At 38.6% G+C, this 18574-nt stretch overlaps 1 protein-coding gene across 4 annotated transcripts in view; it reads left to right on the top strand.

Moving 5' to 3' along the window:
* The window catches only part of IL6ST (interleukin 6 cytokine family signal transducer), a 61813-nt gene that overhangs the window by 22240 nt on the left and 20999 nt on the right, over positions 1-18574 (top strand). For all 4 annotated transcript variants that reach the window (XM_086361780.1, XM_086361777.1, XM_086361779.1 and 1 more), the window contains 5 exons: positions 4866-5171; positions 6070-6190; positions 8775-8941; positions 9494-9648; positions 12941-13100. In XM_086361780.1, coding sequence (XP_086217906.1) covers positions 4964-5171; positions 6070-6190; positions 8775-8941; positions 9494-9648; positions 12941-13100 — 811 coding nt within the window. In that variant the 5' untranslated portion in view covers positions 4866-4963. The remainder of the gene's footprint in view (positions 1-4865; positions 5172-6069; positions 6191-8774; positions 8942-9493; positions 9649-12940; positions 13101-18574) is intronic.

Genomic DNA, 18574 nt, shown 5'->3' with positions numbered 1-18574 from the left:
GACTCTGTGCGACCCCATAGACGGCAGCCCACCAGGCTCCCCCGTCCCTGGGATTCTCCAAACAAGAATACTGGAGTGGGTTGCCATTTAAATCAGTCTAGTAACTCTGTAAAAGTAGGTTTCATGTGGCACAGGATGGTTTCAGTGAGCCTGTGCTTCATTTCGAAAACTGGAACATTTGCCTGTTTCTAGCATTTCTTATTCTGTGTGATAAAAAATTGTTATTTAGTCTCTGGCTATATCTCATGTTCTTTAGTACTCTGAAGTATATTTCCTAGGTAAGGTTCCTTTTCATTATTAAAGAGAAAGTCAAACAGGAATGATTTTACCAAGGAACAAAGTGCGATTGGAGGAGTTTTAAGGACTTGCTCATTGTCACAGGGTAACTTACTAGTCTGTCACAGGATGGACATTGACAGGAGCTTGTGCGCTAGGACTTGCCACAGCCATGCATCAGTAATGGAAGGCCACTCAAACAGGCTGCTGCATAAGCTTTGAAACAAACATTTTGACTCTGGGCCTTATGAGCTTAATGACAGATATGGAATAAGAAGTTAATTGTTTAGTTTTTAAAAGTACTTTTATCCTTTGTGCAGTCTAGCCTGGGACCAAGTTGAGAATTGGAAGAATCTGTCTGATATTTGAGATTTACTCCATAAAAGTATCTCAGCGTTCTTTATAAAATAAACGATTGAAGTAAATTCTCTCCAAGGTTTTTGTCAGTTTTTTGATTCTCTGGTTCTATACATCTTTTACCTTAACTGCTAGAACCACTCACCTCTGAGAGACCTTTCCAGAGTCAGTGTGACTAGATTACTTGTCTCTGGATAGCAGTAGTAATGATGATTTGTTGTTGTTTAGTCACTAAGTCATATCCGACTCTTTTGCAATGCCAGGGACAGTAGCCCACCAGGCTCTTCTGTCCATGGGATTTCCTGGGCAAGAATACTAAACTGGGTTGCCATTTCCTTCTCCAGGGGATCCTCTCGACCCAGGGAGCAAAGCTGCATCTCCTGCACTGGCAGGTAGATTCTTCACCACTGAGACACCAGGGAAGCCAAGCAGTGGTGACAGGCTACCATTTATTGGAGGCCTTTTGAAGACCAGGCATTGTAGTAGATTCTTTCCATTAATAATATCTGATCTCAATAAACTTTCAAGATAGCCATTATTATCTTCATTTTCCAAGTGAATAAATTAAAGCTGTTAGAATTTCAAATTCCATTGATAAATGGGATTCACTCAAGAAAGCTGCCTTAAGTTTTTAGATAGTGAGAATAGAGAAGGAGGATAGAATCATGTCAAGTATTGAGCATTTTATCTTGATGGTAATAGGTAGGCACTAAATAATTTAAAATAGGTAAATGGCATAATCATTTTTGAACAGTAACTTTGGGAGCTGTATGTTTAAGATAAACTAGAAGGAGGTCAGATTGTGGTATAATACGATAGCCTGAGTGCCAGCAGCCAAAATAGGGTTGATGAGAAGAGGTTGCTATACGTACTAAGAATATAGAAACAAAAAGACCGAGGGAGTGTGGAAGGAGGCTAATTAGAGAGCGAGGACTGCAAGGTTATCTGGCCTAGGCGACCGGATGGGAGTAGTGTCTCAGCAGCAATAGGGAAGTGAGAAGAAGAAAAAATAAGTTTGGAAGGGACTGTGATACATAGTCTATGCCCAACCAGTAATACTGAAGAAGCTGAACAATTCTATGAAGACCTACAAGACCTTCTAGAACTAATACCAAAAAAAGATGCCCTTTTCATTATAGGGGACTAGAATGCAAAAGGAGGAAGTCAAGAAACACCTGGAGTAACAAGCAAATTTGGCCTTGCAGTACAGAATGAAGCAGGGCAAAGGCTAACAGAGTTTTGCCAAGAGTACACCCTGGTCATAGCAAACACCGTCTTCCAACAACACAAGAGAAGACTCTACACATGGACATCACCAGATGGTCAATAGTGAAATCAGATTGATTATATTCTTTGCAGCCAAACATGGAGAAGCTCTATACAGTCAGCAAAAACAAGACTGGAAGCTGACTGTGGCTAAGATCATGCACACTCCTTATTGTCAAATTCAGACTTAAATTGAAGAAAGTATGGAACACCACTAGACCCTTCAGGTATGACCTAAATCAAATCCCTTAAGATTATACAGTGGAAGTGACAAATAGATTCAAGAGATTAGATCTGATAGAGTGCCTGATGAACTATGGATGGAGGTTCATGACACAGTACAGGAGGCATTGATCAAGACTATCCCCAAGAAAAAGAAATGCAAAAAGGCAAAATGGTTGTCTGAAGAGGCCTTACAAACAGGTATGAAAAGAAGAGAAGTGAAAGGCAAAGGAGGAAAGGAAAGATACACCCATTTGAATGCAGAGTTTCAAAGAATATCAAGGAGAGATAAGAAAGCCTTCCTCAGTGATCAATGCAAAGAAATAGAGGAAAACAATAGAATGAAAAAGACTAGAGATTTCCTCAAGAAAATTAGAGATACTAAGGGAATTTTCAGGCAAAGGTGGGCACAATAAAGGACAGAAATGGTATGGACCTAACAGAAGCAGAAGATATTAAGAAGAGGTGGCAAGAATACACAGAAGAACTGTACAAAAAAGATCTTCATGACCCAGATAATCATGATGATGTGATCACTCACCTAGAGCCAGACATCCTGAAATGCAAAGTCAAGTGGGCCTTAGGAAGCATCACTACAAACAAAGCTAGTGGAGGTGACAGAATTCCAGTTGAGCTATTTCAAATCCTGAAAGATGATGCTGTTAAAGTGCTGCACTCTATATGCCAGCAAATTTGGAAAACTCAGCAGTGGCCACAGGACTGGAAAAGGTCAGTTTTCATTCCAATCCCAAAGAAAGGCAATGCCAAAGAATGCTCAAACTACTGCACAATTGCACTCATCTCACATGTTAGCAAAGTAATGCTCAAAATTCTCCAAGCCAGGCTTCACCAGTATGTGAACTGAGAACTTCCAAATGTTCAAGCTGGATTTAGAAAAGGCAGAGGAACCAGAGATCAAATTGCCAACACCGCTGGATCATCGAAAAAGCAAGAGAGTTCCAGAAAAACATTTATTTCTGCTTTATTGACTATGTCAAAGCCTTTGACTGTGTGGATCACAACAAATTGTGAAAAATTCTTCAAGAGAAGGGTATACCAAACCACCTGACCTGCCTCCTGACCAATCTGTATGCAGGTCAAGAAGCAACAGTTAGAACTGGACATGGACGACAGACTGGTTACAGATCGGGAAAGGAGTACGTCAAGGCTGTATACTGTCACCCTGCTTAGGCTGGATGAAGCACAAGCTGGAATCAAGATTGCCAGGAGAAATACCAATAATCTCAGATACTGCAGAAAGTGAAGAAGAACTAAACAGCCTCTTGATGAAAGTGAAAGAGGAGAGTGAAGAAGTTGGCTTAAAGCTCAACATTCAGAAAACTAAGATCATGGCATCCAGTCCCATCACTTCAGGGCAAATAGATGGGGAAACAGTGGAAACAGTGACAGACTTTCTTTTCGGGGGCTCCAAAATCACTACAATGGTGACTGCAGCCATGAAATTAAAAGATGCTTGCTCCTTGGAAGAAAAGCTATGACCAACCTAGACAGCTTATTGAGAAGCAGAGACGTTACTTTGCCAACAAAGATCCATCTAGTCAAAGCTGTGGTTTTTCCAGTAGTCATGTATGGATGTGAGAGTTGGACTATAAAGAAAGCTGAGTGCCAAAGAATTGATGCTTTTGAACTATGCGTGTTGGAGAAGACTCTTGAGAGTCCCATGAACTGCAAGGAGATCCAACCAGTCCATCCAAAAGGAAATCAGGCCTCAATATTCATTGGAAGGAATGATGCTGAAGCTGAAACTCCAGTATTTTGGCCACCTGATGCCAAGAACTGACTCATTTGAAAAGACCCTGATGCTGGGAAAAATTGAAGATGAGAGGAGAAGGGGACAATAGAGGATGTGATGGTTGGGTGGCATCACCAACTCGATGGACATGAGTTTGAGTAAACTCCAGGAATTGGTGATGGACAGGGAAGCCTGGCATGGTGCAGTCCATGGGGTCACAAAGAGTTGGACATGACTGAGTGACTGAATTGAACTATGATACATATAATTTTAGACATGTTCATTTTAAAGTACTTATGAAATATCTTGTAAGCCACTGAAAACAGGAAATTAGAGTCAGAAAGAGGGGTTTATATGTCATCAACATGGAGTAGGTCATAGGAATTTATTTTTTTATATAATTTGGTTCTTTGTTTTTTAATATGAGATTATATCCCATTACTTATTGTTAAAACCAGTGTATTTGGTTGTATTATTTTACTCTTCCTGTCTTTATTTTGCTACACCCTTGCTCTTTACTTTTTGTCTGATTTTGATGTATGAACAACATATACTGTCTTTGCATGTCCCCATCTGCACCCTCAAAGGCATTCAGGACTGGCGAGAAGCAGAGACCATCGCCTGTCTTCTGGTGGGTCTATTTAGACACTGAGTGTGAGTTGAGAAACAGAATTGGTGGCAGAGCAAATATGAATCACCCTGCAGGCAAACTATTTCCTAAAGCAAGGTAGAATGTTATAAAAAGGGCTGAAATTTGCATAGGTCTTTTTTATTTTGGTAAAATCCAGTTCCATTTGCCATGTAATTGATATAATTCTTTTCAAATTTAGACATTAAATTCTGGTGATACTAACTTTCACTGTGTTTCTTCTTTTTCTGTGTCTTTAGAGATATTTTAATGATGATTGAGGAACTGTACTGATATAGAATGTCATTTTGTACCAGAAAAATTCAGTCTGTTCTTACATTTTCTGTTATTATTCCTTTCCAGGTGAACTTCTAGTTCCATGTGCTCATATCCACCCTGAATCTTCAGTTGTACAACTTGGTTCGAATTTCACGGCAGTTTGTGTGCTAAAGGAAAAATGTATGGATGATTATCATGTGACTGCTAATGACATTTTCTGGAAAACAGGCCGTGTACCTGTTCCTTATGAACAATATAGTGTCATAAACAGAACAGCATCTAGTGTCACATTTCCAAATATAACTTTAATAAATGCTCTGCTCACTTGCAACATTCGTATGTTTGGACAGATTAATCGGAGTGTTTATGGAATCAGAATCATTTCAGGCTGTAAGTTTTGTTTTACTTTATTTCAGACTTTGTCATGACTGTTGAATTATATCTTTAATGTCCATTGTCTTTTGGTCTTTTTGAAATGCAGTAACTGTCAGCTCAGTGAGTTTTGAACTGTTTTTTCTTTTTAATGTTTAAAAAAAAATAAGCTTAGAAGTAGAACTGCATTTGCATTACAAATATATAAAAGCCTAAGGAGTAACACAAGTTTAATATTTTTCCTGAAAGTCAAGCATCTGTCAGCTTTCCAGAAAAATACTTTGGCAAGATATACCCACCAAAAATGTTGAGTTGAAATCTGTGACTGAGCTCATAGTAACTTTCAATATCCCTTAGTTGTGGAGAAAATACAGTGTAAAGCAATTATCTGAAGAAAGGGAATCAATACTGGAGAATGCTTTTATGTTGAAGTAGACAAATAAATTTACTATGATCCAAGAATGGATTGCCAAATTTGTGGATCGTCTAACACTATAATTTTAGCATTTGCTTTCTCTCCAGCAGAGTTTGGGAAGGGAGAGATATAAATGAGTCATTTTTGCTTCTATTTACGTGCCTCTTACTAACATTTAAGTATTAGTTTCTAAAATACACTTGAGAAGTCAGTTGATAATGCTTTCCAGCTATAAATGAAAGTTGACTTTGTGTAGAAAGTTAACTTGAAACATACCTATTAATGACAAGTATGATAGAAAATGTATGTTACTATCTAAAATGTTTGAATTTACTTAGAAAAGAAATTAGTTTTTTAGTCACCAGTTTTTCATTATGTCTTTTCTTGGTTTTGTTTTTTTCTGTCTGATTTAGGTTATCTTAAATGTCTAGAGGAGTATATAAATTGCATGCTTTTTGTGAATATGAAGCTTTTTGAAAATTGCTAATTTTTCCCTTTTAGTGCCTCCTGAAAAACCTAAAAATTTGAGTTGCATTGTGAATGAAGGAAAGAAAATGATGTGTCAGTGGGATCCTGGAAGGGAAACATACCTGGAAACAAACTACACTTTAAAATCTGAGTGGCAAGTTATTTTAAATTTGTTGTACATTGAATTTATTAAGTTTGCCTTTGTGGTAGAATTTTTATCTTGTGAGGTAGTATTATTAAATGCAAAGTTTTAAATGTTTTGCTTAACTTTTTATTTTAGAACACCTGAAATATGAAAGTAGAAAGAATAGTGTAAGAAATCCTCACGCTCATCACCGAGCTTCAGTAATTATCAGCCCATTACCAGTCTTACTTTATATATACCCCACACTTAGATTGTTTTAAAGAAATAAACATCATCTCATCCATAAATATTTTAGTACTTTTATGGAAAAGATAAGGACACTTAAAAAAGATCCAAATATAATTGAAAATACTCTCATATTGTTACATTTTGAATTAGTGTTCAAATTTTCCCAGTTGTCTCATGAATGTATGTATATATTTTTATACTTGTCAAATCAAGATTTAAGTAATCACCATATATTGCCAATTCATACATCTTGTCTGTCTTAACCATAGGTTCTACCTTCTTTCTTTGCAGTTCAGTTGTTAAAATAATGGTTTACATTATTTAACACATTCTTCTGTCCCTTTATTTACTAAAACTTTCCATTAGATCTAGACATTTAATCAGTTTTTTCCCCCAAAAAAATAATTCATAGTAGTTATATATATTTTCATTAGGAACTACCATATAATGTTTGTTTTTGTTTTTCTTATATCAAAATTTGAGCAATGGTTTCAGGTATTACAGAATTTCCCTTTAGTTTTTTTTCTTCAAATATAAAGAAAAGTTGAAAGAATTTTACAGTGAACATTTATACATACTCATTACCTAGATTCTACAGTTAACATTTTACTGTGCTTGTCTCCATCTACCAACCCATCTTGTTTTAATGAATTTCAGAGTGAGTTAGACATCCATATACTTCCACCCTTAATCACTTGAGCATTTACATCATTAATTAGATTAATTAATCCCTACACGACTGAGCGACTTCCCTTTCACTTTTCACTTTCACGCATTGGAGAAGGAAATGGCACCCCACTCCAGTGTTCTTGCCTGGAGAATCCCAGGGACCGGGGGAGCCTGGTGGGCTGCCGTCTATGGGGTCGCACAGAGTCGGACATGACTGAAGCGACTTAGCAGTAGCAGCAGCAGCATCTTCCAAATTCCAAAGGTAGATGTAAGGGATTTTTCTCCTCATTATGAATTCATATTTAAACATTTGATGTCTTGTTATTTATTGGCTGTGCCAGGTCTTAATTGCAGCATGCAGGATCTTTGATCTTCTTTGCATCATTCAGGTTCTTTAGTTGCAACATGTGAACTCTTAGTTGCGGCATGTGGGATTTAGTTCCCAGATCAGGGGTGGAACCCTGACCACCTGCATTGGGAGCGCAGAGTCTTAGCTACTGGACCATTGGGAATTCCTGATTTGATGTGTTTTAATCCATTACAGTCATTCTTCTTAATACTTAAATTGTCCCATCTTTGGTTAGTGGGAACTTTTCAGATTGGCTTATCCTTTTAACACAACTTCATGAGTTCTTTGATACCTTCCTGATTTCTGAAGTGACAAGGTGTTCCAGGTTCATCTTAATATGTTTTCTGTTCCAGACCTAGGATCAACCAATTCCCAAGTAGTCATGGTTCCACTTAGTGTGGAATACAATTAATTACTGGGATGTTGTTTCTAGGCTTTTTTTAGTGGAAAGAACCAAAAATGTTTTTAAGATAAAATACATCATGAACTCGTACTGGTATTTCCAATTTAAAATCCAGACTATAGGTTTTTAGTTAATTCATCTATTTAACATCTATATCTCCTTTCTTCGAGCTGTTTCATTTTGCTTGTGGTTTTTAAGAATTTTCTTCATTGTATAAAGTAATAAATTCATCCACACAGATTTCTAAGACAAAGTATGTTTATAGAAGTCTCCGTACCCTGTTCCTTTTCCTTATTTCCCCACTCCTTCCAAAGGTTACCTGTTTTGGTTTGGTTTTGATTTAATATATATATGCATACATATGCATATATATTCTTAATTGATGCATGATTTAAACGTATGTGAGTAAATTTAGTCATATCACTTGAAACTTTCTATGGTAATAGAAAATTAGAAAGTGGTTGAGTGATTGGAAAGGGGCTGAGGGAATTTTCTGGAAGGATAGAAATTCTATCCCTGCTCTATCACCTCCTAGCATATTGTGTTTTGAAAAAGCATACTGTGCTTAAAGAAAAACATTGCTGATACTGTAAAGATTCTGTTCAAGGAAAGGAAAAAAACTGGACTAATATCACTAATAAGTTTTGAAGAAGGGTCATTGGGTTAGAGCATAAGATTCTAAATATGATATTCTTGGAGTAAAATTTTGAAAATAATCTTGTGTTTTAAGATATAGATCAAACTCAGTTTTAAAGAAAAACAGGTGAATTTTTAACAGATTTTGTTTCTAGTGTTCAATAGTTTGTTTTAAATGTATTGAAATTAACTTATTTATTCTAAGCTATGATAATCTGGGTCTCATCAAACTCTTTTCAAGTAACCTTTTTCACTCTAATTTATTCAAATCCATTTTTAATGACTGATTTTACCATTTTTGTATTTAGGGCAACAGAGAAGTTTGATGATTGTAAAGCAAAACGTGACACCCCCACCTCATGCACTGTTGATTATCCTCCTGTGTATTTTGTCAACATTGAAGTCTGGGTAGAAGCAGAGAACGCCCTTGGGAAGGTTACCTCAGATCATATCAATTTTGATCCTATAGATAAAGGTATTTATAAACCTAAATTTGAGAATTTATTAGAATATACAGTGTCTTATAAATTAGTTTTGAGTTCAATATATAAATAATAAGCTTTTATTTTCTTAGTGACTTCTACAAACTAACTTTATCAACATTAAAAATACTTTGGGAAAAGAAAAATATCCATAATCCAACCACACTGACAGCTGTTTTTACTTTTAATATTATCTCTGATATCTATTCAGATATCAAACATCTTACAGCATTATAGTCATAGTGTATATGCTTCATTTTTATACTTTTTATAAATTCCATATGTCATCACTATTTAACTTAATGTCTGAACCTGAAAATATTAACAAATGTAATAAATTGACAAGGAAAAGAACTAGAATTTCTTTAGGAACCTTTTCCTTCCATTATAGTAGTATGGTATAGCATTTTTTTAGACAAATTTGTTCATTTGGTGAGAATAAATGCATAGCATATTATGAAATAAAATATAAAGAGCATATTGGACTTTGTAAGAAGTTGTAAAAGTAAACCATGGTAAACATTAGGATCTTTTTTATTTTTCAGTGAAGCTCAATCCACCACATATTTTATCAGTCAACAGTTCAAAGGAACTGTCTAGTATTTTAAAATTGACATGGACTGATTCACGTTTTAAGAGTTTTATAACACTGAAATATGACATTCAATATAGGACCAAAGATGCCTCAACTTGGAACCAGGTAAATTGAAAGTTACTGTTTATTCAAGTAGTCTTTTCTTTAACCCACTAACCTAAAAGTCTGTCATTTTCTGAATGTCTTAAATTTCTGGTTATGTGAAGTAGTTTGCTTGACACTTCTAGAGCTGTATTTCAAGCAAGGACCAATAGGAAGACATCCAGACAGAGAATACAATTTTGCTCAGCACAGTAGATTTTAAGTAAAGTATGGAAGTGATGCAGAATGAGAGGGAATAGCATTTCTAGTGAGAGGTGAAAGGGCCACAGATAAGAGGAAGCAGATTAGGTAGAGGAGTAAGAATGAAGAGATTATATGGGTAAGGTAGAGCAGGCATTAACAAACTACATCTGCAGGCCAAATTCAGCCTGTCATCTGTTTTTGTAAATAAAGTTTTATTGGAACACAGCCACAAACATTTGTTTACATATTCTTTCTGATGATTTTTGTGCTACATAGAAAGAGTTGAATAACTGCAACAGAGACCATCTGGCCCACAGCCTAAAGTATTTACAGTCTAGCCCTTTGTAGAAAGTTTGCCAACCCATGAAATAGAGGGATTGTAAGATTGAAAAATAAAAGGACTGTATACCCAAAATTACAACAAACTGTGGAAAATTCTTAAAAGAAATGGGAATACCTTACCTGCCTCCTGAGAAGCCTATATGCAGGTCAAGAAGCAGCAGTTAGAACTGGACATGGAATAATGGACTGGTTCAAAATTGGGAAAGGACTACGTCAAGACTATATATTGTCACCCTGCTTATTTAACTTACATGCAGAGTACATCATTTGAGCTTCCCTGGTGGCTCAGATGGTAAAGAATCTGCTTGCAGTATGGCAGACTCAGGTTCAGTCCCTGGGTTGGGAAGATCCCTTGGAGAAGGGAATGGCAACCCACTCCATTATTCTTGCCTGGAGAATTCCATAGACAGAAGAGCCTGATAGGCTACAGTCCGTGGGGTCACAAAGCTGGACACGACTGGGCAACTAACACTTCACTTTTAACTTTCTTTCACATCATGTGAAATGCTGGACTGGATGTGTCACCAACTGAAATCAAGATTGCTGGGAGAAATAACAACCACCTCAGATATGCAGATAGAGGAACTTAAGAACCTGTTGATGAAGGTGAAAAAGAAGAGTGAACAAGCTGGCTTAAAACTCAGCATTCATAAACCTAAGATCATGGCATCTGGTCATGTCACTTCATGGCAAATAGACAGGGAAAAAATGGAAACAGTAGCAGATTTTATTTTCTTAGGCTCCAAAATCACTGTGGATGGTGACTGCAGCCATGAAATTAGAAGACACTTGCTCTTTGTAAGAAAAGCTATCACAAACCTAGACAGTATATTAAAAAGCAGACATCATTTTGCTAACAAAGGTCCATCTAGTCAAAGCTATAGTTTTTCCACTAGTCACATACAGATGTAAGAGTTGGACCATAAAAGAAGGCTGAGCACCAAAGTATTGATCCTTTCAAACTGTGGTGCTGGAGAAGACTCTTGAGAGTCCCTTGAACTGCAAGGAGATCAAACCAGTCAATCCTAAAGGAAATCAACCCTGAATATTCATTGGAAGGACTGATGCTGAAGCTGAAGCTCCAGTATTTTGGCCACCTTGATGTGAAGAGCCAACTCAACTGGAAAAGACCCTGATGCTAGGAAAGATTGAAAGCAGGAAGAGAAGGCGGTAACAGAGGATGAGATGATTGGATGGCATCACTGACTTAGTGGACATGAATTTGAGCAAACTTCGGGAGATAGTGAAGGACAGGGAAGCCTGGTATACTATAGCCCATGGGGTTGCAAAGAGTTGGATCCGACTTAGTGACTGAATACCACCACCACCACCCATCTTATAACAGATGATGTTATAAGCAGAAGAAATACTAGGAGCTTTTAATTTAAAAGGTTATCATCATAGCATTGAGATCTGCATACTACTCTCTGTTGTAACTCCATTTATCATTAATAGTATGCCTTTGCTTTGTTTCTCTGGTTGCAATAATGAGCTCCGAAGGGAATTGAGCTCCGAAGGGAATTGAGCCCGTGACCTTCCTGCTTCTGTCCTCCATTTCACATGGACTCAGAATACAATCAGAAAAAGCACTCAGAATACAATCAGAAAAAGCAACAAACTAAAGTGGATTAGCTTCATGTTGTACATGAGGATTGTACAGAGAAGATATATACCAGAAGTTCTTCAAAATTTTTTCAATATCATAGAATCTTAATTCACTTGTATAAAAAAGACTGACACATTTTGTATTCAATATTGAAATCTCAGAGTGGTAGAAGGAACCTGTTATTTATGTTTGAAGTGAAGTGAAGTTGCTCAGTTGTGTCCTACTCTTTGCGATCCCATGGACTGGGGCCTGCCAGGATCCTCTGTCCATGAAATTCTCCAGGCAAGAATACTGAAGTAGGTTGCCATTTCCTTCTCCAGGGGATCCTCCTGACCTAGGGATGGAACCTCGGTCTCCTGTATTGTAGGCAGATGCTTTACTGCCTGAGCCACCAGGGAAATCACTAAATCTGTGTTTAGTCTACTCTTTTTTTCTGAAAATCAAGTTTATCTACAAAGATAGCTTTTGTTTTTCATAATTGGGCTGAATATCTTCCTTTTGCCCATCTAGATTTATATTCTACCTTTCTTCACCTACTGTTTGTCTTGGGATGCAGACCTGTATGGATTTTATTTGTTGGTTGTGGAGGGGTCTTGGCAAGAGGGAGGAGAGAGAGAAGTGAGATCATATTTTTTGCGCTGCTTCCTCCCTAAAGCTTTCCTGTCTCAACCTAAAGTCACTATTTCTCTCAAGTTAACCCTTTGTGACCCTGTTCTTCCAGGTTCTGGTACCACCCCTCTTCCCTTTGATTCTAAAGGTGGTAACACCACTAAGCCCCAGAGTACTGCCTGTACTATCTAATAAGGTTTCCTACACTCTGCTCATATTTCCTTTATTAAACCCTCCTTGAATTAAATTTTAATTGGAATTTCTCTTTTTCCTGTTAAGACCATGAGTGTTATAGGAGCATAGAAGAAAGAAATAAAAAAAGGATGAGAAGATTAATAATACTTGTTTCCGTATTTCCCAAACCTATTAAGTTTTACTAATTTTGACTGCTTTTTTCACTTGAATTTATTTCTCTGCAGAGCTTGAGTCAAATTAGTCTTTTTTCATTAGTTATTAGGCTTGTTTCATATATTAGCTTCTAAATATTAGGCAACTTAGAAGATCTGTAATAAATACCTCTGGATTTTTTTGTTGGTCAATTTGCTTTGTTTTCAGGTTCCTCCTGAAGATACATCATCTACCCGATCTTCATTCACTGTTCAGGACCTTAAACCTTTTACAGAATATGTGTTTAGGATTCGTTGTATGAAGGAAGATGGTAAAGGATATTGGAGTGACTGGAGTGAAGAAGCAAGTGGTATCACGTATGAAGATAGTAAGTAAATAAATATATAAAGAAAAAAATTTTTGAATTTTGACTATAAATTTTATCTACTTTTAATAATATAGACTTCATTACATCTTTTGTGATCATTTTATTCAAACTGATATTTTATACTTTTTAAAGGACCTCAAGATATAAAATTTAATATACATTATTGATAGTACAAATCTATTTAATATAATTAAAGGAAATTGTGGAATGGTATCTTAGCTACAATGAGAAAACCATTAATAGTTGGTAAATCCAGAACATTTTATTAAAGGAGAGTAGTCTCGAAATATCTCTAACTAGAGGATCATATCCTGAGTCTTTAAAATCATATTACCTACCAAAATGTGCATTAGACCTTCACTATCAAAAAGATAGCTGTACTGTAGTTTTTATTCATTTTTTTATCAGTACTTAATAAGCCCCTGAAAAAGTATCATTGCATTTTAATCAGTTGGTTTATTTTCATTTTCCCTTTGTTTTTCATGATAATACAAGGCATATAGGTAGAATCCAAAAGGCATAAAAGGATATACAATATGAAGTAAGATTCCTTCCCCAAAGCATCTGATGTTACTAATTTCATCTATAACCATCAAGAAATAATCCTATGGAGGGGGGAAGACAAGATGGCAGAGGAGTAGTGGACACCTCCACAAATGTTTCAGGAATACATCTTCAGATTCAGAAGATCTTTTAGAACACCAGCTGAGAGCAGGCAGGAGTCCCTGATCCCTGGAAACGAATGTATAGATCCACACAAAACTTGGCAAGACCAAAGAAGGAAGTGAGAGAGAGGAGAGTAAAGCAGGCTGGACCTGTACTTGGAGGGTGAGGGAACTGAAGCAGGGGTCAGATCACCACATTTGGGGCATTGTTTGGGATGCAGGGAAGCATTTGAGGCTGTTAGAGAGTGCAGCAGTTGATCTGTGACAGTCTGAATGGAGTGAGAACCACACAGACGATCCTTGCCACATCCATATGTATCCCAGACAGGAGTGCAAGTCCTCTGGAATGCGTGGTGGCTGGGAGCTGAAATGTAGGGATTGGGGAGCAATCCCAGGGAGAGGTCTGCTGTTGATTGCAGATGGCCCCTGGGGATGTGAGGGAGGAGATTGCAGAGGGGATTGCCTTTGGAGGAAAGTCAGGTAGTCATGGAGGTAAGGTGACACTGCTGAGTCACATGCAGGGGATGGAGCCATCACTGTAGTGTCTCTGTCTCCACATGTCAGCTGAACAACAGAGAAAGAACCCAGAGAGGGTGGCCCTTTGAGTGCCTGACACACTAAGCAACAGAGAAGCACCCCAGCCAGCTTCCCTGGTGGCTCAGACAGTAAAGTATCTGCCTGGTATGCTGGAGACCCGGGTTCAATTCCTGGGTTGGGAAGATTGCCTGAAGAAGGGAATGACAAGCCCCTCCAGTATGCTTGCCTGGAGAATTCCATGGATAGAGGAACACAGTGGGCTACTGTCCATGGATTGCAGAGTCAGACATGATTGAGCGACTAACACTTTCACACTTCATCACCACCCTGGGGGGACCTCTGAGTGCCTTCTTTGCCAAGAAACAAGGAAAGGACCAGCCAGGGAGGCCCTTTGAGGCTACAGGCCGTGAGAGGTTAGAAAAAAACTCGTAATAGTGCCACAGCTCCTGCACCTGAGGCACCTGGCATCTCTGCGCACTTTGTGCCTCCAGGGTGAGAGGGTAACACGCAGGAAGGCTGGGGGTCTCCAGACGGAGGAAATAGGCTGCACGAGTCAGACATTTTTCCTCTCAAGTGGCAGGAGGAAACAAACTACAAGTGACAGGATTTTTTTCCCTTCTCTATACAAAATTATACATTTTGTGTATGTATATATATATACACATATATACATATATATATATATATATATATATATATATATATATATGGCTTCCCTCACAGCTTAGTTGGTAGAGAATCTACCTGCAATGCAGGAGACTTGGGTTCGATTCCTGGGTTGGGAAGATCACCTGGAGAAGGAAATGGCAACGCAGTCCAGTATTGCCTGGAGAAGCCCATGGACAAAGGAGCCTGGCAGGCTAGTCAATGGGTTGCAAGAGTCGGAAATGACTGAGCGACTAAGCACGCATGCGCGCGCGGGCGCGCGCGCGCGCGCGCACACACACACACACACACACACACACCCGATAATGGCTCAACAAACCGGTATGTTTTACTCATACAATTGTTCTCCTAATCTATGTTAATGAGACTATGTATTTGTTTGGAAACCTGCGTTTCTTCAAGACTCGTGTCAATCATTTTAAGGCCCAGGATGACTCACCTTGTGCCAGTGTTATCTCAGAATGAATGTTGTGGGTGAGGGGTCTGGTGCCATTCTCTGAAGTTTTGAGACATTTCCTTTCTCTAATTAGTAGCCTGCTAGTAGGTATATATATAGAACTTCCTGCTAAAGACCAGCAAGGGAGCACTGTTTCTGCCCCCTTCTGATGTCTATGTCAGAAGTCTTCTCTTTTATACTTTAATAAAACTTTATTATACAAAAGCTCTGAGTGATCAAGCCTCGTTACTGGCCCTGGATTGAATTCCTCTCCTCTGGAGGCCAAGAATCCTTGCGTCTTTCATGGCTCAGCAACAACCTTTCAAGGGTCCTCACAATCCAAGCAACTGTGCTACCTGCACACTTGATCCCTACTGGGGCAGAGCTGCCAGAGGCTTGAAAAAACCGTAACATACCTCCTGTGTCCATGGCCACAGGCTCCCCTGTGCTGCCAAGGTCCCCATAATCCAAGTAGCCTCACCACCTCCATGCTTTATCCTCTCTGGGGCAGAGTGGCCAGAGGCTAGAAAAACCCTAAGAGCACTATATCTCCTGTACCTGTGACTACCAGCTCCCCTACGTTCCTGGCACTGCCAGGGTCCCCATAATCGAAGCACCTCTACACCCGGTCCTCACTGAGGCAGACCCAAGTCCTCCAAGGCAGCCTCAGGAGCAGACTCCTGTGGACGACTCATATTCAGAGGAGGGGATAAAACCACAGTTGAACTGTGGGGGCAGTGTGGCTAAGGAAGAGGATTGAAAACCTTTCACCTTTCCACCAGCTGTACAAGCTGCAGATTAAACCTACACAGTCAAGTAGGCAGACTCTGTGTGTACGGAATATATAAAAGGAGAATGAGAACTCCCACAAAAGAAAATGCCTCACTCTGGCAGCTGTGGACATTGGAGGCAAGAACATTCAGGAATAGGGCCAGATTATAGAGTCTGAGCTGTCCCCACAGCAGGTCCAGAGACCAGCCGGATATTGGAGGGCATCCTAGGGAGGCAGAGGTGATTCATAGTGAGGGAAAGGATGCTGACAGTTGAGATCAGAGAAAAACATTTATTATTATTCTGATTCATTCTGTAGTTGGTTCTGGATTTTTTTTTTCCCCTATTGCTGTGGTGGTCCATTTTATTAACTCTAAGCTTTGGAGAACTTTTTTTTTAATCACACTTTATATTTCCTTTATATACTTCTACGTCTGTGTTGTCTTTTTGCAGTTTTATGGGTTTTTTTCTTTTAAAAATTGTTTTGCTTGTTTATTTTTCTTATTGTTCTTTTCCTGGTATATTCTTTAATATATATAAACCTTTTTAAAAACATACTTCTATTTAACTTTGCTTTTCTATCTTTTGCCTTCCTTTTCTTTCACCCTGTTCATTAGTCTGTTTTGGTTTTCTTTTTTTGCTTTATTCCCCAGTTGGCAGTCTGCTTCGTCTTGTTTTCTGATTTGTGTTTTGTTTTTAATTGGTCGATACCATTTTTGCTTTCCTTTGTTCACCACCAGGTCACTCTCTTATATTTTCTTTTCTTTAGACTGTTCTGCGTGTGCGTGTGTGCACGCACCTTTGTCTTTGACATTTGTCTGATTTTGTATTTACTGTTTGGGATTCATTTTTTGTTTCTTGTTTTGTTTTCTGTTTTGTGTGTGTGTTGTGAAAGTGAAAGTCACTCAGTCATGTCCGACTCCGTGTGACCCCATGAAACTGTAGCCTGCCAGACTCTTGTGTTCATAGGATTCTCCAGGAAAGAATACTGGAGTGGGTTGCCATGCTCTTCTCCAGGGGATCTTCCCGACCCAGGGATAGAACCTGGGTCTCCTACATTGAAGGCAAATTCTTTACCATCTGAGCCACCTGGGAAGCCCTGTGTTTGTTTCAGTCCTCTTTAATGCCATAATAAATGGCTTATGGAGTCTTGATTCCCTGGCCAGATATCAGGCCCTGAGCCTTTGGAGTGAGAGGGTTGCATCCAGGACCCTAGACTGCCAAAGAACTCCTGACCCCACGAAGTATTAATCCGTGAGAATTCCCATGAAGACTTCCACCTGTATCCAGGACCCAGCAGCACCCAGTACAGGATTCTTCACCCAAAGAACAAGCAAAACAAAAACAAACCCAGTCATCAGCAGACCAGCTTCCCACAGATACCCGAGAATACCACCTTACACAGCCCTGCCCATCAGAGGAAAAAAAATTCACCTCCTCCCCTCAGAAGGCAGGCACAAGTCCTTCCCAACATAAAGCATACCACTGGAACAACCTCACCCACAAAGGGCAGAAACCAAAAGGAAGAAGGAATACAACCCTAAAGGCTGGGAAAAGGAGACTCAAACACAGTTGTCATGACGGTATGGTACTGGCACAAAAACAGAAATACAGACTGATGAAAGAAGATAAAAAGCCTAGAGATAAACACACGCACCTATGGGCACCTTATCTTTGACAAAGGAGGCAAAGATGTACAATGGAGAAAAGATAGTCTCTTCAATAAGTGGTGCTGGGAAAACTAGACAACTACCTGAAAAAGAATGAAATTGGAACACTTCCTAACACCATACAGAAAAATAAACTCAGAATGAATTAAAGACCTAAATATAAGACCAGAAACTATGAAACTCTTAGAGGAAAACATAGGCAAAACACTCTTTTAACATAAATCACAGCAAGATCCTCTATGACCTACTTCCTTAAATAATGGAAATAAAAACAAGTGGGACCTAATTAAAAGTTTTTGTACAGCAAAAGAAACTAAAAACACGGCGAAAAGGCAGCCCTCAGAATGGGGGAAAATAATAGCAAATGAAACAACTGACAAAGGATTAATCTCAAAAATAACCAAGCAGCTCATGCAACTCAATACCAGGAAAACAACCCAATCAGAAAGTGGGCAGAAGACCTAAGCAGACATTTCACCAAAGACGTACAGATGGCTGATAAATACATGCAAAGATGCTTAACATCACTCATTATTAGAGGAATGCAAGTCAAAATTTAAAATTACAATGAGAAGTCACCTCATACCAGTCAGAATCGCCATCATCAAAAAAATCTACAAACAGTAAATGCTGGAGAGGGTGTGGAGAAAAGGGAACCCTCTTGCACTGTTGATGGGAATGCAAATTGATACAGCCCACTATGGAGGACAATATGGGGATTCCTTTAAA

This window comes from Bos grunniens, chromosome 20 (genome assembly GCF_055505025.1).
Source record: "Bos grunniens cultivar Pamir isolate PY7600 chromosome 20, Bosgru_T2T1.0, whole genome shotgun sequence".
Lineage (NCBI taxonomy): Eukaryota > Metazoa > Chordata > Mammalia > Artiodactyla > Bovidae > Bos > Bos grunniens.
Note: the sequence above shows the minus strand (reverse complement) of the source record. Positions and strands in the feature narration are given on the sequence as shown.